The sequence below is a fragment of the Falco biarmicus genome, chromosome 3 (assembly GCF_023638135.1).
Source record: "Falco biarmicus isolate bFalBia1 chromosome 3, bFalBia1.pri, whole genome shotgun sequence".
In the NCBI taxonomy this organism is placed as follows: Eukaryota; Metazoa; Chordata; class Aves; order Falconiformes; family Falconidae; genus Falco; species Falco biarmicus.
The window spans coordinates 41,955,681-41,974,762 of record NC_079290.1 but is presented as its reverse complement, the minus strand read 5'-3'; the positions used below and the strand labels follow the sequence as shown (position 1 = coordinate 41,974,762).

Genomic DNA, 19,082 nt, shown 5'->3' with positions numbered 1-19,082 from the left:
AGTTCTGCAAAGTATCTGTTGGACAAACATAAGTGAGCAACTGAGCAATCTAGATTTGCCCAAGCTAGTATAGCCTACAAGAATGACAAATGCTGCACCTTTTTATTAGAATAATCATTTGCTGTCTCGATCCTTACCCTCTCCACCAATTTAATATTCAAGTGATATGTTGCTGGTCATTTTAGAACAGACCTACATGAAAGGAACACTTTTTTCTAACATGTAAAATGAACTCTCAGTCAGCCTGCAGGCACACATTCAGAAGCTTAAGTGCTTTACTATTTGCTGATCAACTAGCAAAAATTACCTTGAAATCAGTCTGCTCCTTACTACACTCTGGGGCAGCATCTGAGCTGTTTAGGGGCAGCCCAGCAAAGACCGACAGGCAGGTGAGCAGTAGCTCCTTGCCAGACTTAGATGCCATAGTAAACCTGAAAAACATGGGGTACCTGGCACTGTCTGCTGGTCATGGATCAAGAAATGTGCTCAAGACAAGGTAGCCTCCATGACTAAGAAGAGACAATAGAAGACATAATACGTATCTTCAACCTTATAGTCCCAGTTCTAAGAAGAATCAAAGAAATATAGATGTAAGTTTTACTTTAGAGGAGTACTTGTCAATACAGAGCAGAGCTGTTCCCAAAAATGGAATAATAGAAATGGTGACAGACTGTGCCGTGATGACTTTCAAGGGCTTGTAACAGCTGAACATTTATTTAGGTGATATCTCCAACGGCTTCAAGAAAAAAATGCTCTGATAAACGGTTATCACTGACAGGGAAGAGGTCTATCTACTTGGAAAGACATTCAGAATCAGCAATATTCTTCTCTAGAATTCACTTCTGTTTGTTTTACACAAAAAAAAAGGTAGACAGATCTGAGGGCAATGTCAAATTTTGTGCCTGGCAAGCAGTGCCGTTCTGGTGGATTTCTGCAAGGCACAAGAAACGGATATGCAGGGAACACTGACGAGCTATAGGGTTTTTCAATTTCTTTCTGTCTCTTCCATAGTACTTTTTCTCCTGAACTTTTGACCCCTGTTTCACATTTCTCCTTCAGCCACTGGCACTGGACATTTCACAGAAGGTTCTGTTCCTTGAGTTTTCTGGGAGGAAAATTCTGCTCACTCTGCCTACTGCATGTCTCACCCAGAAAATTCAAAATGCATTTGGAAAGTGTCTGTGAAAGCTTTTAACCACCCTGCTAAAACCTTGAGTGCTGCTTTTAAAGACTATCCATTATGTGGAGGAGGCTTCTCACAGTGGCCTGGGAACATAAGACCTGAGTCTGCTTCAGCAGCTGGCTCTCCTTCCTGGCACAGCGGCAGGCTGTCACAGCACTGCCGGCTGAGCGCAGCTCACAGCCACCTCATCCCTCCGTGGCAGGGGCACTCAAGAATCCACTAAGAAAAAAGCAGAGTTTTGCTGGAAAATGCTGATTAATGAAAACAGAGCTTTTTAATGGGAAAACATCTCATATGACAAACCTTCACAGAAACAGAGGAATGTTTTGCACTGCAAGTACCCCTTTTTGTCAATGTGTCTGATACCTGATAGGCGACCAAAACTCTTGACTTGCTTCTTCAGCACCTAGGGCTCTGTTGGTCCATTTTCTAGGGCTGCTCACCAGCCGACAACCTAAAGGGCTGTGCTCCTGGGCTCAATTTCGTCAGTTCCATGGTAGCATAAACATTCTTTTTAAAAATCAGACTTCAGCCATGGGATATGTAAAAAATTTTGACTTTTCAACCTGAAAGAAAAGAATTTCTAACAGAAAAGAAATTCTAGTTTATGTTTGTCTTTGTTTAGTAGGGAGCTAAGCTTCCCATACTTCCTAATCTAAATCAAAGGTTCACAAATCCTGTGATACCACTGTCTCCCTTCTGTTTTCCCTTGAGGTTAATGGTTAAGTAGGTTAGTCAAAACTAGCTGTATATACTAGAGACATATGTACTTCTCAAATTCTACCTCTGTTTTCAAAAATGGTCTCCAGTTAAAATGTGGTCTCCATTAATTTGTTGCAGCTGACTATCAGTCTATTACATTGTCCATTTGGATGATTTTTATCCTTAGAATATATAGCTATAGCTTATACGTATGATAGCTGATATACTAAAATCAACAGCTTCAGTAAAATCAACGGTGTCCACCATTCTGTCATACATGACATGCCACCATGCCAAGAAAAATGAAAGTTAAATAAAGGGCTGGTCAAGATGTGACACTAAGTTATCAGTATACAATTTTCTGATATTGTTCAGTGCTACCTCTTGCAAAAGGACAACTACACATAAATATTTCTGTGGGGAAAATGTACCTTTGGGTAATGCACATATTAAAATTATCAGTACATAAACAGTAAATCAATGTTGAATTGTGTTTTTGTTATAAACTGAAAACAGAACCACAGGAATCAAATTAATTCAATTACACAACAGCATTTTTTCATTTTCTATTTACATTTCTTTTTTAAAGGTAATGATGAAATACATATATCATGTACTGAAATTTGTTAGAAACAGGGGAAAAATAAAACCCAAAGAACTTCATCAGAGCAGCAAAGCCTAGATTCTGCTTTGTGTTAGAGAAGGAAACTGCTCATACATAGGTGAAACCATTACTGGACATGGATTTTGCCTGGTTTCTCTTCACTTCTTAGTTGTCATGTATGCTAGGTATAAAAACAGGCTTGATGGAGAGCTTTTGTACCACGCCTATCTGTACAGCAAATTTACTTGTCATATTTTTTGCAGTACGTTTTCTTCAGAGGTGATATATTTGTGAACTTATTCTTGTTTCTTATATGATATCCTTCAAAAATTCACTGGTTGTGGATAGAACACCTCTCACAATCTTTCCTTTGATGTTTGTGCAAACTCCTAAAGCATCATTCTTTGCTTTGTTAAGACTCTGTGCCATACTTCTTAGTACTAGTATCAATAGCAGTATTAGTTCAATATTGTTGCCATGTTGTGCTGGTAATGTCTATTCTTTGCATTCACATTGAAAAAATAACACCTCAACAGTATTTAGTGTATAAATAAATGTTATTTTAGTATTGGTGGAATTTGCACCTTTATCACTCCACTGAGCGTCACAGGGACATAGCTCAGGTGAGGGCCAAGGGCAAGAGGTGGAGGCTGAACGTCGGTCTGGAGTCAACGGCACTGGCTGCAGCACTTTCTCAGCTGTCTCCTTCAAGGCCACAATGTGACCTCCTACCAGAATTGACCCTGTACCAGCCCCATGGGGATTGCTCTCAGGGTCCTGGCAGTGCCTGCATTCACTTTTGGTGATCGGGAAGGGAAAAAAAGTCAGTGCTTTTGCTCTTTGGGGCATCTTGAAAACTGCTGACACTGATGCTGCTGTTCTTAGTACTGACTGCTAAATTTATTTATCCCACAGGAAAATATCTTTCTTGTGAGTTTCATTTAACTTGTGTTAATATAAAGATGATTTCCCCACTGGAAGCATCAGTGCAATTTACCTTAATACTAAGGGGAAGTAGTCATCTTTGATCTCTGACTTGCTTCTTTTTTCTGTTTATTTTTATGGATGCACCATACAGGTGTTGTAATGGTTACACATTCATTTGAGAAATACATTTCAGCATATATTAACATGGATCTGGTAGTGGTCTTTGACCCTGAAAGAAAGCTCAGAATGTAAGTGGTTAAAAAATATTGAGGAAGTGATATATGAACCAGTGAAGCTTGTAAGCCACTAAAATTATGTTTGTTGATATTTGACATTGGAAATACCAGATCCTACACTGAATTTGTGCTTTAACTGTTTGTTGGCTATTCCTGTGTTAGAGGAGTTCCCACCTTCCTCTGATGCCTGTGATGCTGCACAACTTTTCAGATTCTTTCTTTTTCTCCCAGCACTCCCAGCTATAACTACGCCCCAAACATGGATAAGCACTGGATCATGCAGTACACAGGGCCCATGCTGCCTATCCACATGGAGTTTACAAATGTCTTGCAGCGCAAAAGACTTCAGACCCTGATGTCAGTTGATGACTCTATGGAAAGAGTGAGTTCAAGATACTACTGTGAATACAATCTTATTAGTTGGTAACAAATTGAAATTAATTCCTTCTTTATCTTTACCAGCCACAGCCTGGGGAAAGCCCTAGGGCTACAAAGAATTACTCCACATATCCCCAGTAGAAATTAAGTCTGATTCTCTGCAACATAGTGCCAAGCTCCTTGCTTGCTTCTTTTCACTGCTGGGTGAATAAACCGACAATTTTTTTAAAAGGGAAAAGTCACTGGGGCTGATATAAAGCCTGGTATTAACAGAAGATGCATCACCTGCGGGTTCACATGGATAGACACAGGTGCGCACATGACAACATCTATTTATTTCTCACACTGCCTTCACAGTTTGTCCTTCAGCTGAAATCTGGGAATTGGCAAATCACAGCAACTCAGGTGTCAGTCTGCTAGTGTTTGTAGAAGTTAAGCAATGCAGTGTACAGCTAATTATAGGTAACATGATACACGAACTATTAGGTGTACTTTGCATGACTTTTTGTTCCAAAATCAAGCACCATGACCAAAGATCTTCCCCCAGAGAGACTTCCTTAAACTTTAATAAAAATTTACAGCCTTTTCCCAAGCCCAGATCTGTAAGGAATGAGAAAGTTGTAGACTAACACAGTAAATCAAATCTGAGTACCATTTGCCTTAAAGCTTTTTTCCCAAGCTGTGTTTGAGTACACAATGACTTTTGAACACACTAATGTAGCTACACCAGTATTAACATATTCTGCTATTCTAATTTTCTGGACCTGTTTAATTTTACCCGCTGTCTAATGTGAAATTGAACTTGTAAGTTCATTTTTTTAGCAGCACATTAAATATGAGTTGTAAAAAAGTCCATCCCCAGAATGTCTGTTTCAACAACCTCATCGATGTCATGTTTGGTTCTGTGAATTTAAGGGAGTAAAACGTTGGTTATACATGATTATGCACAAAACATGTTTTGCTACATTTAATTCAGAGGTTTTCCTATGCTGTGTTGCAGTTATACCAAATGCTTGCAGAGATGGGAGAACTGGAGAATACCTACATTATTTACACTGCTGACCATGGTTACCATATCGGGCAGTTCGGACTGGTCAAGGGGAAGTCAATGCCATATGACTTTGATATTCGAGTTCCTTTCTTTATTCGTGGTCCAAGTGTAGAGCCGGGATCAGTGTACGTTCTCTTATGTCTCTAGCACAGCTGTTGAACCTAATGTAAAATGTTTCTAAGAGCATGCAGTTATCACTCTGTCTAGTTTCATTTCATAAAGGATGCCCTGTTATTACAGAGCAATGAGTCTTTATAAAGAGGCATGTCTTCATTTTGCTTATTATCAGTTGGTTATAATGCAGATGAGAAAATTGTATAATGCATAGTCCTGTAGGGTTAAGCTTTGGGTTTTGCTTTTAAAAAGCAGGTGCTCATCTTTACTACTCACCTTCTGGTTTAGCAGAATGGATGGTGCTACGCCATCATTGTCAACTCTGTAAGAATAACATGGCTACTGCATCTCCTTGTTTTATTGTGCATAGCTTTTTCTTTGTGATGACAGTTTGCAGTACTGCTCTGTCATTCTAAGTTGTAGACTTCAAAGGAGATTTTCTAAACTTAGCACTTCTGTAGAGCTTTCCATCTTCAAAGCCCTGATAAGCATTAATTACCACCCTATTTCCAAGAGAATGTGAAGACTTACATATCGAACACGTGACACTTATGACCTTTTCTGTTGATTTGCAGAGTCCCTCAGATAGTTCTAAATATTGATCTCGCTCCAACAATTCTGGATATCGCAGGACTTGACACACCTCCAGATATGGATGGCAAATCTGTCCTAAAGCTTCTGGACTTGGAGAGACCAGGAAACAGGTGGGTCCCAGCAATTACATTTTTTAGCCAGTTCAGAAGCAAACACCTAAGGTACAAACACCAACAAATGAGTGGAAAAAGAGGTTCTGTGAAAATGAGCTGTGTCATGGCAACAACCATAGTTTTCACACTTGAAGCGTCTCTTAAACAGCACATCTGTGAAATTGCAGATATATACAAGTGGAGAGGTGTTTTTCCAAAAATATATTGTTAACACTAGCAATGCTATACATAGGTGCCAGCAGTAAATATTACTATTTTGCTTTCAGGTTTCGAACAAACAAGAAGATCAAAATTTGGCGCGACACATTTCTGGTGGAAAGAGGGTAATTATTAGGGGTGAGAGTTTTGGGGGAGCCTGCCTGCTGGGAACATTCTCTTGTATATGCTTTCCTTTCTGCTCCATCCTCTTCCTTTTTATGGTCAGCAAAGTAGTAAATTTTGCAAGCAAACTTACAGGCCTGACTTATTTCTTAGTTTCCTACCACCGGCTTTGCAAGCTGCTGTGCTCCCAAATCCCTGCCTCTCAAGAAACTTGAAAGCATGCTTTTCTTGTGACTCTTCTAGCCTGTACCTCCTCTTTCTCCAGCATTGTTCTTGTGCCCATTTATGTCATCATCTGACTCATTTTCTTACCAAATCTGTTTCAAATCCAGCCATTCAGAATCCTCTTATCAACTGATTTTGTATTTGCCATCATGTATCAGAAGCATTCTTCATTTTTGTTCTAGCTGAGAAAAGACTTATGTGTAAATTAGGTTTATGACTATAACTGGTCCTCTTTTCACTGGCACCTCTTTACACCCTCTCACATTGCCAATTACTGCTATGAAAATTTTCTCTGGGTAAAAATTTTACAGCAATTTCCTCATGGCATTTTATGGCTTTACAGATTATGGAAATCTTGTGTGATGTAGTACAAAACAGTGCATATAAGACACATTGTAATATGTAAGATATAGGCAAGCTAGTCCGGAATGGGTATGGAAGCCCTGTATAATGTCTTCACCTGGGCTTTTCAGCCAAGCAAGTACTGCTTCAGCGTGTTTTGCTTTGTGAAAAACCTACATTTATGTATGAATGATGCTGAACAATGTCAGTTAGACATATTTAAGCAGCTCTTATTTCTCTTTGGATAATTTCCAGCAAATCACCTGAGTCTTTTTTTTACTACATGACCTACACTGAAGGTCAGTAACAGAAATGTGGGGAACTTTTTCCCTGAGTAGACATTAAATCTTCAAGGAGCCTTGCTTTTCCAATTAAATTCACCATTTCCAGAGTTTTGAAGAATGTATCTAAAATATTCAACTTTACTTTTTTTAAAGCAAATTTCTACGCAAGAAGGAGGAACCCAACAAAAACACTCAGCAGTCTAATCAACTACCGAAATATGAGAGAGTAAAAGAATTATGCCAACAAGCAAGATACCAGACAGCCTGTGAACAACCAGGACAGGTAAGCCACTAGCGATGGCAGTCTTCTAGGTGCCACAGGGAAATACATATTTTTCACTAAGGGTCAAAAGAATTTGAAGAATATGGCATTTGGAAGATAGCTAAAAGACTGCTGTTCTGAAAACTTCAGAGCAAAGAAAACCAGACACAAATTGCCCCAAGCAATGGCCCAATTTAAGGCACTGGAGGGATGGTCCTTAGTATGCTGTCTTAGTACAGGGCTTATGGTAAAAATCCTGTGCTCAAATACAACATGAGAGGACTGCGGTTTCTTAGATTCAGTGTGTTGCTAAATATGCAAGCTGTTTCAAGGATAATTATGAATAAGGGAAATAACCTTTCTGAGCAGTGAAAACTTGTACTCACTGGGCTAATTCAGAATTACTGAAGCAAACTGGTTAGTCCTACGATTACATATCATTTAATTTACTGGAATGAACCACTGAATAGCACACTTGGTGATCATCATGCTTTATTATTTATTGAAACAGCTTTAATAGAAGGGTCCCCTTGCTCAGAAACACTTGCTGTTTAAGGTCGCTATAAGGATTCAGACAGTAATACCAGTACCCAAGCATTACTTTCCCTTCTCATAGCCTTCATGACTTCAGTGCAACACCCAACTCTAATACAAAGGTCTAATCGTCTACCCATAAAACCAGAAGTTACTGCACCCCTGACTAGTATGCTTACACCTGCAGCTCTGCAGTGTGTATACAGGAAGGTAGCTTAATTAAGAAAAAATGAGTCTGACTGCAATTTCTCTCCAATCCATTCTGAATTAATGCTACACCTATGGTAACATATGAAAATGGATTTACTGGGGAGATGTGTTAGGGAGCTCTGTGCCTTCCTATTGACACCACCTCCAACCAGGCAAATGCTGGGGGGCCCAGGCAGCGGCTCGTGCCTGCCCTGCTGTCCTCCCCCTCCATCCGCATCCCACACACACCTCCCTGGAGAAGTGTGAGGTGATTTCTCCCAGGCAGGCGCTTGCGCCTTTCCCTCAGATGTTTGCTCAGACCACTGCAGCCAGCCGTAGACCTGGCACTGAAATATCAGTAAACTGTTTTGAACAGGGGCATAAAGCCTTCACTGTGCTCTGCTTCCATCTGCAACCACCCATGGTGCATCACCCAGAGCAGGTAGAGCTCTGCACAGCAAACTGGAGGGCGCTGGGGAGAGCTCGCTCACTTAGAGAAATGCTCCATCCCTACCTTTCCCCTTGTCATTCATTATAGCATAGTGTTACAGTAAATCTCAGTTAATCCCAGATTGGACTGGAATATGTTTTGGCTGGCACATCCTCGGTCAGGTCCTTTGCCACAGCTCTCACCTCACACATGCTCCTTAAATGCGGCCACCTTTGAAGGGATATACACAATATCGCAATCTCACCCAAGGGCAAAGTTTTCAGGAGTTCAAACACTGCCATTGTAAACAGAGATTAAATTTGAAAAACTGAACATTTTTGCAAAAATTAAAGGAGCTCAATGGAGTCATTTAGACTGTTAGACGCTAAAATGTTTAGGTTTAAAATACCAAAATATTTTCTTTGCAATTATTTCTTATATTTATTACCTCTTATGCCAAAATCCAGGTTTGGAATAGCTTTGCTTTTCCACATGTGAATAGAAAAGATTAAGCATCCTGACCAGATATCACACCTGAAGCAGCAGGGAACAGTGCTCACAGTCCTGTTCCCAGCCCACTGTGGTAGACTTGTCCTTCCATCCCATATTGGTGAATCCAGCTTGATCAAAATGCGAAGGAAGAAGGCCTCGAGCCAGCAAGGAGCTTACAAGAGCAATGGTGTTTGGTAGCAGCTCTCACACCTACAAACTCCCATTGAGGTCCTTTAAATGAAGAAGATAATGCTGGCTCCACAGAGCCTAATAGTCTTCCCTCATGGCTGAATGAAGGACAGGGCCGAACTGGCCTTTCCAAGACCCATTTTCAGACCTAACCATTGGTGTATATAAATTATTTTCTTAAACAAAGAGACCGAAGTTGTCTCTGATACTTCTAACATCCTGAAGGCTTCCTGCAGGGATACTGAAGTTAAACATTCCTACAAAAACCTCCTGTCAGACAGAGCATTATGAGGGGTGGTAACACATCCTCTGGGCTCATTCAGACCGTGATACGCAGACCCACCTCTCCCACCCCATTTGCTCCCATGCCAGCCCTGAAAAGCAAGGGCAGTTTCTCTCTCAGGGACAGACTACATGAAGTACCCACAAGGAAGTCAATATAGAATAGGAAGGGTATGAATTTAATGAGTGTCACTGGAATAACAGGAACATCAGTGAAGCATTGCAGTGTGAGATAAGTGTCCACGGGATTTTTTCCACCTAGAAAAATTCTTAAAGAAAAATAGCAGTTAATAGGTCAAATAATTTTACTTTAGCCCAGATGGTTTCCAATGTGCAATATGAAGCATCATGGTTTAATATGAGGTTCCTCCAGAAGTTTTCCCTGAGTCATTTTGTACCTCTTTGAAAAGAGAAAGAGGAAATATTGTTATGTGGGTGTCAACTTCATTCTGTCTTTTGAGGTTAGTGTATTTCATTTCAGTTACTTAGGTGCATATATAGAAAAATATATTCATTTTAATTACAATGTTTTATAATACTTCCTACACTTACTCTGATCAGTTGCAGTTAAAATCACTTAAATTAAAATCATCTTCACAGAATGACTGATTGCTGACAGATTTTTAAATAATGAAATTACTGGTCTGTGGGAAGTTGCTGCTAAATGTCTGTCTGGAACTAAGAATAAGCATTTGGGGAATTAATGAGCCAATGTACTGTCTAGTACATTTAGAGTTTGTTCTTCATTTAATTTACTTTAGTCGAGATCTAGTTCATTTGCAATGGAGAATACAACTGGAAGTTGAAAAGAAGAAAATTTGTTTTTACTGTATCAAAATGAGGTGTGATCCTGAGACCTGCTAGCTCTAAAATCTCCAAGGATGTGGTACTCAGGAAAATAACTGCTTTAGCTTATTTTCTATTTAACAAGTCACCTCTAAATAAAACAAAATAATAAAAAAGAAAAAAAAAAGATAAAAGAACCTGGCATGGTAAAGACACTTTTTTTTAATTAAAAGTTTCCAAATTTCATTTTTTTCCTTGTCCAATGTCTATCTGAAAGTAGGTAAACTTAGGAAATGGGAAGAAAAGAAAGTATTAAACATCTGTATAATTGCTATAATTATTCCATATTTTTTTAAGTTCTGAATGGCTGTTTGCGAAAAGGAGATAGGAAATTTAGATTATAGATTAGATTTAGCTGTAAATCAGCAAGGCCTTGGGTTAGAAAAAGAATAGTTTCATTAAGAAAAAATAGTTATAAAATGCATATGCAAAATCGAGTTAAACTACTTTCACTGTCATTTTACTTTTATTTGAAATTTTTTAGCACCATTGACAGGTTGATTCACTTTCATTGTAGAGCACCCTCCCCTTGCTGTTTTTTTATAACCCCTTTAGGGTAGGACAGTTTCCAAAAGTCCACTCACCTCCTTGAGAGCATACCAGAAATGAAATGTGCACAACTGTATGGCTATGTTCACTTTTGAGTTACGTTCAGGCATTCATTAACTTGGGTCGGCAGTGAGCCCTTGCGGAGGAGAGGACCGCGCCTGCTGCGCTGCATTAGCAAGAGCACAGCTAACAGGTCACGGGAAGTGAGTACTCGCCTCTCCTTGGTGCTAGTGGGTTGCAGCTGGAGTGCTGCAGTCAGGTTGGGACTTCAGAGGGGCTTTGGTAAGCTGGAGCAAGTCCAGTGGAGGACCCCAGAGATGGTAAGGAAGTACTGCGGAGGGCCAGTTTTGTTTAGCCAGGAGAACAGAAGACAAAGGGAGAATCTAATTGCTTCCTTCAATGGATTAATGGCTAATTAGAGAGAAGACAGACCCAGGCACTTCTTGGAGGTGCACAGCAAAATGGCTATCAGCAACAGACAAGCTGCAGCAAGGGGAAGTCTGACTAGATGTGTGGAAAAAGATGTTGCCATAAGTGTGATTAAGCACTGGATCCCAACGAGTATGTGGAAGTCTATCCAGGGATACTTTCAAAACCTAATAATGTTGTTCCTGCTTTGAGGGGGAGGCTGGACTAAATGACCTCCAGATGTTCCTTCCAGCAATTGCACATGCTCTTAATTTTTTGCTTGCTTAATACCTGGACTTCAGGATTTCATGTTTTCTTCTTCCTCCTCAGCATCCTAGTGTGGGAAGTTCTGTTAATTTTGTCCTTCTTGTGAGTTATGGATCACCTGCCCACTTTGTATTTGGATACAGTCTAGATTTCAGCTCCTGCCCTGACCCAGCTGTTGATCTGTGGTCACCCATGGCACAGCCAGTCCCATCACACACAGGCCAGGCTTTCCCCCTGCAAAGGGAGCAGCAGTGGGGTGGGCTCTTTGCTCAGCTTTGGACCTTGGAGTGGGGTAGAAGTTTCCTTTGTGGTCCCTCCATATCACAGAGTGCGCTCAAGAAATTATGGTGGGAATGGGAGGTTTCCTTCATAGTTTATATGCCAAATTTGTCACCAGTTTATGTGGTGTAACTTAGTGAGGTCACCTGATTGAGCCCAGTTGGTTTAGTAGTGACTGTTGATGGGTTTTAGCACTTACAAGATTTGCAGGATTTTTATTTTATTGATACATATTCCCCTCTCAGCTTTACTGTAACAAAGACACAGTACAAAAATATCTTTTCATCTGCAACATTGCTACCCCTGCTGTTGTTTTAAAGTGGGAAACGACTGGTGTGAACTTTTAACTAAAACTTTGTTTATTTTCCAATAGAGCAGAAATAATAGCATGTGAACAAATGTTTCTCTGGATTAATATAACCTTATCATGACACAAATCTCCTCTCAGATTTCCACTGAAATAACCTGAGATGAGAATATATGTTAGTTCAGGAGGTTTAGAGGCAAGCTGCTCTTAAATCCTCTGGCAGGTTATTTTTGTTGAACTCACTCCATCTTCTCACCCGTGAAATTCTTCTGGACACTTAGGAAATATCAAATAAAAGCATGTTAAATGTGTTTTCATTTATACTTTTTCTTTCTCTCTTCTCTTACCTATACGTGTAATTAATGAGTTGATTTAATTCATAAGTATTTATTCTTTTTCTCTCCACCAGTCTGAGTCATAGGAGTTCTCCTGAGGCATAATTTTGACTTCTGGGACTTAACACTCTTTCCCAGATAGCAGTTACCTTTTGAGGTTTTGTGACTGATAGGCCAGGTGTCTCCAGTGTACTGTTCTATCCATTATTTATAAGCAGTATCAAATCCACAGCTAAACATGCATTTTTAGCCTCTTACAAAAATCACACAAACTGTAACTTTATTTTAAAACTAGGGGGTAAAGAAAAGCCACCCTCCCAAAATGAGGACTGTGAAGCTTTGCACTTAAAATTTCAGCTCTTTTATGTTGGATGACTCAGCAATCAAACCCAGACATAGGTCTGTTTATTTTATGGGCATACATCTCCTACCATCTGCTTGGCACTACCTGCCAGTTTGTGAACAGCAAAGGTCTGAAAATTGTAAAGATCTATGGTCTGCTGCCAGCTCCAATGAGCACTGACAGTGGGCAGAATGGAAAAATGTGTCGTGCTGCCCATGTTTTTATGACATGCAAGCCCATGAACTCAAACGGAGCTAGACAGGCGTAATGCCGTAGGTGCTAACCTTCCTTGTTCTCTCCTTTTCATGCACCTCAGCTTTACAGATGCAGAATATTGTGTTTCCCCCTGAGGAAGTGTATCCCAAAACTGCCCTAAAGAAATAATGTTCCATTCGGAGAATATGCCTGAAGGCTGTACAGTGAGATTTTAGTTAAATTAGGTCTCAATGTATTTTACAGTGATTTAAGACTTTACAGGTAGTCACTGGAGACACATTGCTGAATCCAAGCACCAGCTCTGAGGTAAATGTGCAAGATTCTTCTGGCTCTGATCCAAAGAGTATGTTATGTAGTCTGTACATACATCTTATTTCTCATGTATTCTTTGCTGTTTAAAAACCTAGTGTAAGAATGTAATTTTATTGTTCGTATTTATATTTATCACATTGTCATATCAGTATTCAGTCAAAAGCATTATTTGTAATGCTTTATTTGTAATGCTAAAAGAAGTTTCCATCAAGCAGCTTACAGATAATATTGTAAAGGAAATTAGAATGGGGCTTACTAGGTGTAGTCTGGTTTGCCTCAAGTATCTATGTTCTCATAAAATAAATATCAACCTCCTGATGCTTACAGGAGTTGAAAGGCACTGGTGGTCAACCTGTTTTACCAGAACATTGGTTCAAAGCTGTCTCTTCTTTGCCATCTGCCCATTGATGCCACCTTATCTTAGTCATAATTCAGCAGAACATCTATACGCAGGTTTAACTGAAAGCATATGTGTTTGGGATCAGTCATGTGCTTATAAATAAGTACATACTTCAGTGCTTTCATGAACAGCGCTTGCAGCTATTGCTCGCTTTAGACGCTGCAGAGTCATCCTTCATAGCTGACACAAATATGCCTGCAACTTAGTTGCTCAAGAATTCATAGGAATTGCCAGAAATTATGATATCCCTTGTTAAACTACCACTCTGTTTATGTGTTAAAACCAAATATGAAGATAAGTTCCTTTATCTCTAAAAATAATCCCTCAAAGCATGGTATTTCATATTTCAGCCTAAATATTTCACATTTCAGCCTAAATATTTAAGTTTCCTATTAAACAAAGGGCAGCTCTTTCCAGATTTGACAGTTCTTCAAATTTAAGCAATTCTTAATCTGAAGTACCAGCTCGATTCTGGATGAAATCTAGAGATAGTCCAGTCTGGGAAGATCACTGGTTTCATTGGCTTCATCTCTTTCAATGAACAGCTGTGTCCAGCATTTTTACCACCATCTTACCAGTGTTCTCTAACAGAAAGACTTTTTTGCGGAATAGCACTTTAAAAAGCAATTTTATGTACTAAAAATGTTTAGACAGAAAACACAGAGTATGCAAGAATCATTTTTAGCATTTTCTGTAGCACTACTTTGAGATTCTTTTTTTGCGGAGTATCCATTTTAAAGTATCCAGTGAAATACAGTATAAACTAAGTCCTACGTAAATCAAATGTATATGACCCAATAGTAACGGATTATTATCAGTATTGCTATTTATAACTGAAAGACTAAGTTTATACTTTCCATTGGCTCCTTTTTCTTTGCAGCTGAGAGTGGACATTTATTGGATAATGACAGGAGTCTGTTGATGTTAACTACAGACAAGCTAATAGATTTGGTAGAGAATCCTGTGGAGGTGAAATATTTGATGTCTTAACCTAAGTGCCTACACTTCTAGAGCTGACAATGCAGTCCATGCATTTTTTTTATAACTAGAGATCTGCTAGAACTGTGACACTTAAAATCAATCTTGTCTATAGGTCAAGAACACAAAATTGTGTAGTCTATGAACTTCCTAGGTTATTTTTTCTTTCTTCCATTTCTTAAACACAGAAGTAACTCAGAATTGGCAGTTTTCATATAGTTATTTCTATTATACAGTGATTAATTTCTTCAGTCTTTTTTTCCTTCCATTTCTGTGCATTTAACTGAATGTATTTCTAAAGTCTGTCATACATTTCCCCCTGTATTACATTCGTTCTTATAAGACAAATCACTTCTCTGTTTCAATCACTGACCATTGCACTTTTCAGGAACACTTTCTCAGGGGATAAGGCTGTAGATAAATAACCAGCTTTGAATGTATTCATGTCAGTAGATTCTGAAGACGTACATAATGCAATAGAAGGTGGTCCAGTTATGAGGGGTTAGTGCAAAAAATGGGATCTGCCCTTACAGGCAGTGTCAAGCCAGTTCTAAAAAGGAGGAGGAGATTTTTGTTCCACAAAAATGCAGCAATTCCAAATTCTCTGAGCTAACCTGGCACACCATTGCTGTTAAACAGCTGCACTCGCGTGCAATGTTCAAATACTGCTGAGATGTAACAACACAGATTGATATTTCCAGGACCATTAAGGAGCCTTGGTCAAGACCAAGGTTCATGACTGCTCTGTGGAAATGCATAGAAGACGTGGCCTTAGCTCATAAACGTTTCTCAGTATTCAGGTCCAGTTCAGCAGAAATAAACTGCTTCTGCTCTGTCCTATTTACCATAGCCAAGTAATTACAGGGCACTTTTCAATATGCTGTGTGACATGGCCTCTTTGAATGTCATGGAGAAAGCAAAACCGGGACTCAGTTATTATTCCAGTAGCGCAGCCCTAAACCAGACTCCCTTACCAGTGTTATCACACCAGGTCCCCTCACGCTCACCCAGATCAGGTTGCTGCTAATAGAGGAAAATGGTATAGACATACACCCATGATGGTGTATGTAGACATACAGCCCATGACGGTATTTTCATCTAAACTGTTTTCAAATTTAGATCATACACTTCAAAACAGGAAAAAGGGAAATGAGATCTTGAGGACATGTTTAAATTCATGAAGTCTTCCTTTTCAAGCCTTATCTTAACATTCCCTAGACTGAGCAATAATACTCAAAGTCAGTCATACATTACCAAAATGAAAAAGCACCTGTAAAAATATTGTCACTGTGTTATATTTCCGGTTGCATGTTTTTCAGGGTTTCATAGATTTGTGATAAAATCTGACCAGATATTTAACACTGAAGTGTCTACTGCAAATACCGAGCAATTACATTTCATAGAAACCCTTAGCTTGCCTACTGTTAAGACAGCTTTCATGAATTGTTGAATTAATTTCTCCCCTGTATAAGGGGGCAGAAAGTCTCTCAAAGCTGTCACAGTTTATTAACTAAACAAAGTTAATTTGACATCTTGCTTAAGTACATATTTACAGTAGAGCACATCACAATGTGATATTTTTGTGGGTTTTTTTCATGCTGAATGTATGTTTTTATGCCTTAATTATATTTGGTAATGAAATAGACTTGCTTAATTTTAAGGCTGTGGCACAAACTGATTAATACCAGGAAACTGAGACCCCAGGTAGTTATGAAGTCATTTGCTGTTGTCTTGCTCACATAGCTCTAAGTCGCAACTGGAGCTGTGCCAGTAGTGATGCAAAGCAAAGCCACCAAGTACAAACAATACCCTTTTTTAACCAGCTCATTTGCTCCCCTTTGCCTTTGAAATGACTTTATAAGGGAAAACTTCAATGGCCAGAAGAAAATGCATCATGCCAGTGATCATTCAAGGAAAAGCTCCTGCTGCAGTCCTGCTGCAGTCTGGTGCTTGCCTCCACACCAAGGAACAGGCACATGTACTTATGTTTTTAAACTTCAGGTTTGGCAGAAATTAAAGCAGCTGGAGCTTCTTAAGGATGGGATAGGATAGGATGGGATAGGATAGGATAGGATAGGATGGGATAGGATAGGATAGGATAGGATAGGATAGGATAGGATAGGATAGGATAGGATAGGATAGGATGGGATGGGATGGGATGGGATGGGATGGGATAGGATAGGATAGGATAGGATAGGGCAGGGCAGGGCAGGGCAGGGCAGGACATGGCAAGGTAGGGCAAGGTAGGGTAGGGTAGGGTAGAACAGGAGAATGGAATGGAATAGAATAGAATAGAATAGAATTGGAGTAGAGCAGAACAGAACAGAACAGAATAGAATAGAATAGAATAGAATAGAATAGAATAGAATAGAATAGAATAGAATAGAATAGAATAGAATAGAATAGAATAGAATAGAATAGAATAGAATAGAATAGAATAGAATAGAATAGAATAGAATAGAATAGTTGGAAAGGACCTACAGTCATCATTGGGTCCAGCTGCCTGACCACTTCAAAGCTGACCAAAAATGAAAGCCTGTTGTTAAGGGCATTGTCCAAATGCCTTTTAAACACTGACAGGCTCGGGGCACCAACTGCCTCCCTTGGAAGCCTGTTCTAGTGTTTGATGCCCCTCTCGATAAATAAATGCTTCGTAATGTCCGGTCTAAACGTCCCCTGGTGCAGCTTTGAACCATTCCCACATGTCCTATCACTGGATACCAGGAAGAAGAGACCAGCACCTCCCTCTCCACTTCCCCTCCTCAGTGAGAGCAATGAGGTTACTCCTTTTCCCAAACTAGGCAAACCCAAAGTCCTTAGCTGCTCCTCATAGGATGCTCAGTCCTTTTACCTCTCGGTCCTTTTACCTTTCTCTCTCCTAAGCTGCCTCTGCAATTTGCTGCTGGGGGCAGGGAGGGCTCTGGGAAGAGCCTGCAGCCAGCACACACAGAGCCAGCCAGGGCCCCAGGCGCACGTGCAGAACAGACCCTGATCAGTTCAGGGTGGCTGGAAACTAGCAAAGCCCCTTGCAGCAGGATAGTCCCGCTGGCTTTGAGGTGGGGGGTTTCAGGACTCTGTTGCTGTGGGGGTATTAAGGATCCTTTTCCATGTTTGCTTCCCCTCTGAAGTTAAATTGAGGCAGAAGGAAAACTGGAGCTGGGGAGCTGATGTGAGAGGGAAATAGTTGCTGGAGGGTAGGTGATGAAATGAAAGAAAACAAAGATGAGTCAATGACAGAGAGAAAGGCTAACACAGATTAAGTTTCATAACATGACTGAAATGATACAACAGCTTGTTGCAGCCAAATGGCAAGGTCCTGCTGTTTCTCTACTATTAGTTTTGTCTTTTTAAATCTGAGTTATTCCTTTTTTCTCCTACTGAGGAGAGAATAAATCGGTGCAGGGGTCCCTAAGTCAGGATGCAGCCAGAAGCAAGGACTAACCTGTATTCCTATGTCAACAGTGATTTGTTAGATCGGCTTAGGTGTCTTGTGAAACATCACGGTTGGAAGGAAAATAAACATAGGGAAAATAAGAAAACATATTCAAATTAAAATTTAATGAAGACACATGTAATTTGTGTACGTGCCAATATTTTTTTTAATTGATGGAGAAATGGGGACCCAGAAACCAAACCTAATAGTTCTGGACTTCAAAGAATAGGGTTTTTATTCATAGCAAGCAGGAAAGTAGAAAACAGAGGAGGGGAAGGGGCAGTGCATCAGTCAGAATCTTCTTTTATGTGCATTTTATAGATCTAAAGATGAGCAGAAGGAGGACCATTATGACTTACTACATAATGTATGCTCAGTGCCTGATTATGATGGCATGGGAAGGGATTCAGGAAAGTTAGTCTGAAATTTCCATCTTGGAAATGTGAAGCATCTTTATAACGACACTTTTTAAAGTAGAGTTCAAAAAGAAAGAGGAACTGGATCACATTTAATCCCTGTTTTAAACAGAGAACTATTACTGGATTGTAGTAGACCCAGAGTCTTTTTCCAATGTTAGTCATAATATTGTTTAAAAAGATCTAAATGGCTATTGAAACCACTCCTGGAACCTCTTGCTATAATTAATGTTAGACAAAGAGAATACTTACTTTACTTTAAAATGGTGCTTTTGAGACCCATTAAAAACTGGTGCCATATGTTTATAAATGTAACATGTACCCAATAAACACAGGAAACATAGTGGTGCAGTCAGTTCTTATCCTGTAGCAATCTTCTCTTGCTGCAGTAGGAAGAGTGCGCATGCTATTGCAGAATAAAATCCTGCAAAGTGTTACAGCTCTCAGACACCTTTACTTGTAGAAAGTCACCTTGTCACTTGTAGGTGTATGTTTACACTGAAAGTCTCTGCAAGTGTAATTTTTCAGGCAGTCGTTGGGC

General features: G+C 39.7%; 1 protein-coding gene across 4 annotated transcripts in view; it reads left to right on the top strand.

Moving 5' to 3' along the window:
* Window positions 1-19,082, top strand: part of SULF1 (sulfatase 1) — a 127,875-nt gene that overhangs the window by 87,717 nt on the left and 21,076 nt on the right. For all 4 annotated transcript variants that reach the window (XM_056332271.1, XM_056332270.1, XM_056332269.1 and 1 more), the window contains 5 exons: window positions 3,884-4,034; window positions 5,031-5,206; window positions 5,771-5,899; window positions 6,169-6,225; window positions 7,228-7,357. In XM_056332271.1, coding sequence (XP_056188246.1) covers window positions 3,884-4,034; window positions 5,031-5,206; window positions 5,771-5,899; window positions 6,169-6,225; window positions 7,228-7,357 — 643 coding nt within the window. The remainder of the gene's footprint in view (window positions 1-3,883; window positions 4,035-5,030; window positions 5,207-5,770; window positions 5,900-6,168; window positions 6,226-7,227; window positions 7,358-19,082) is intronic.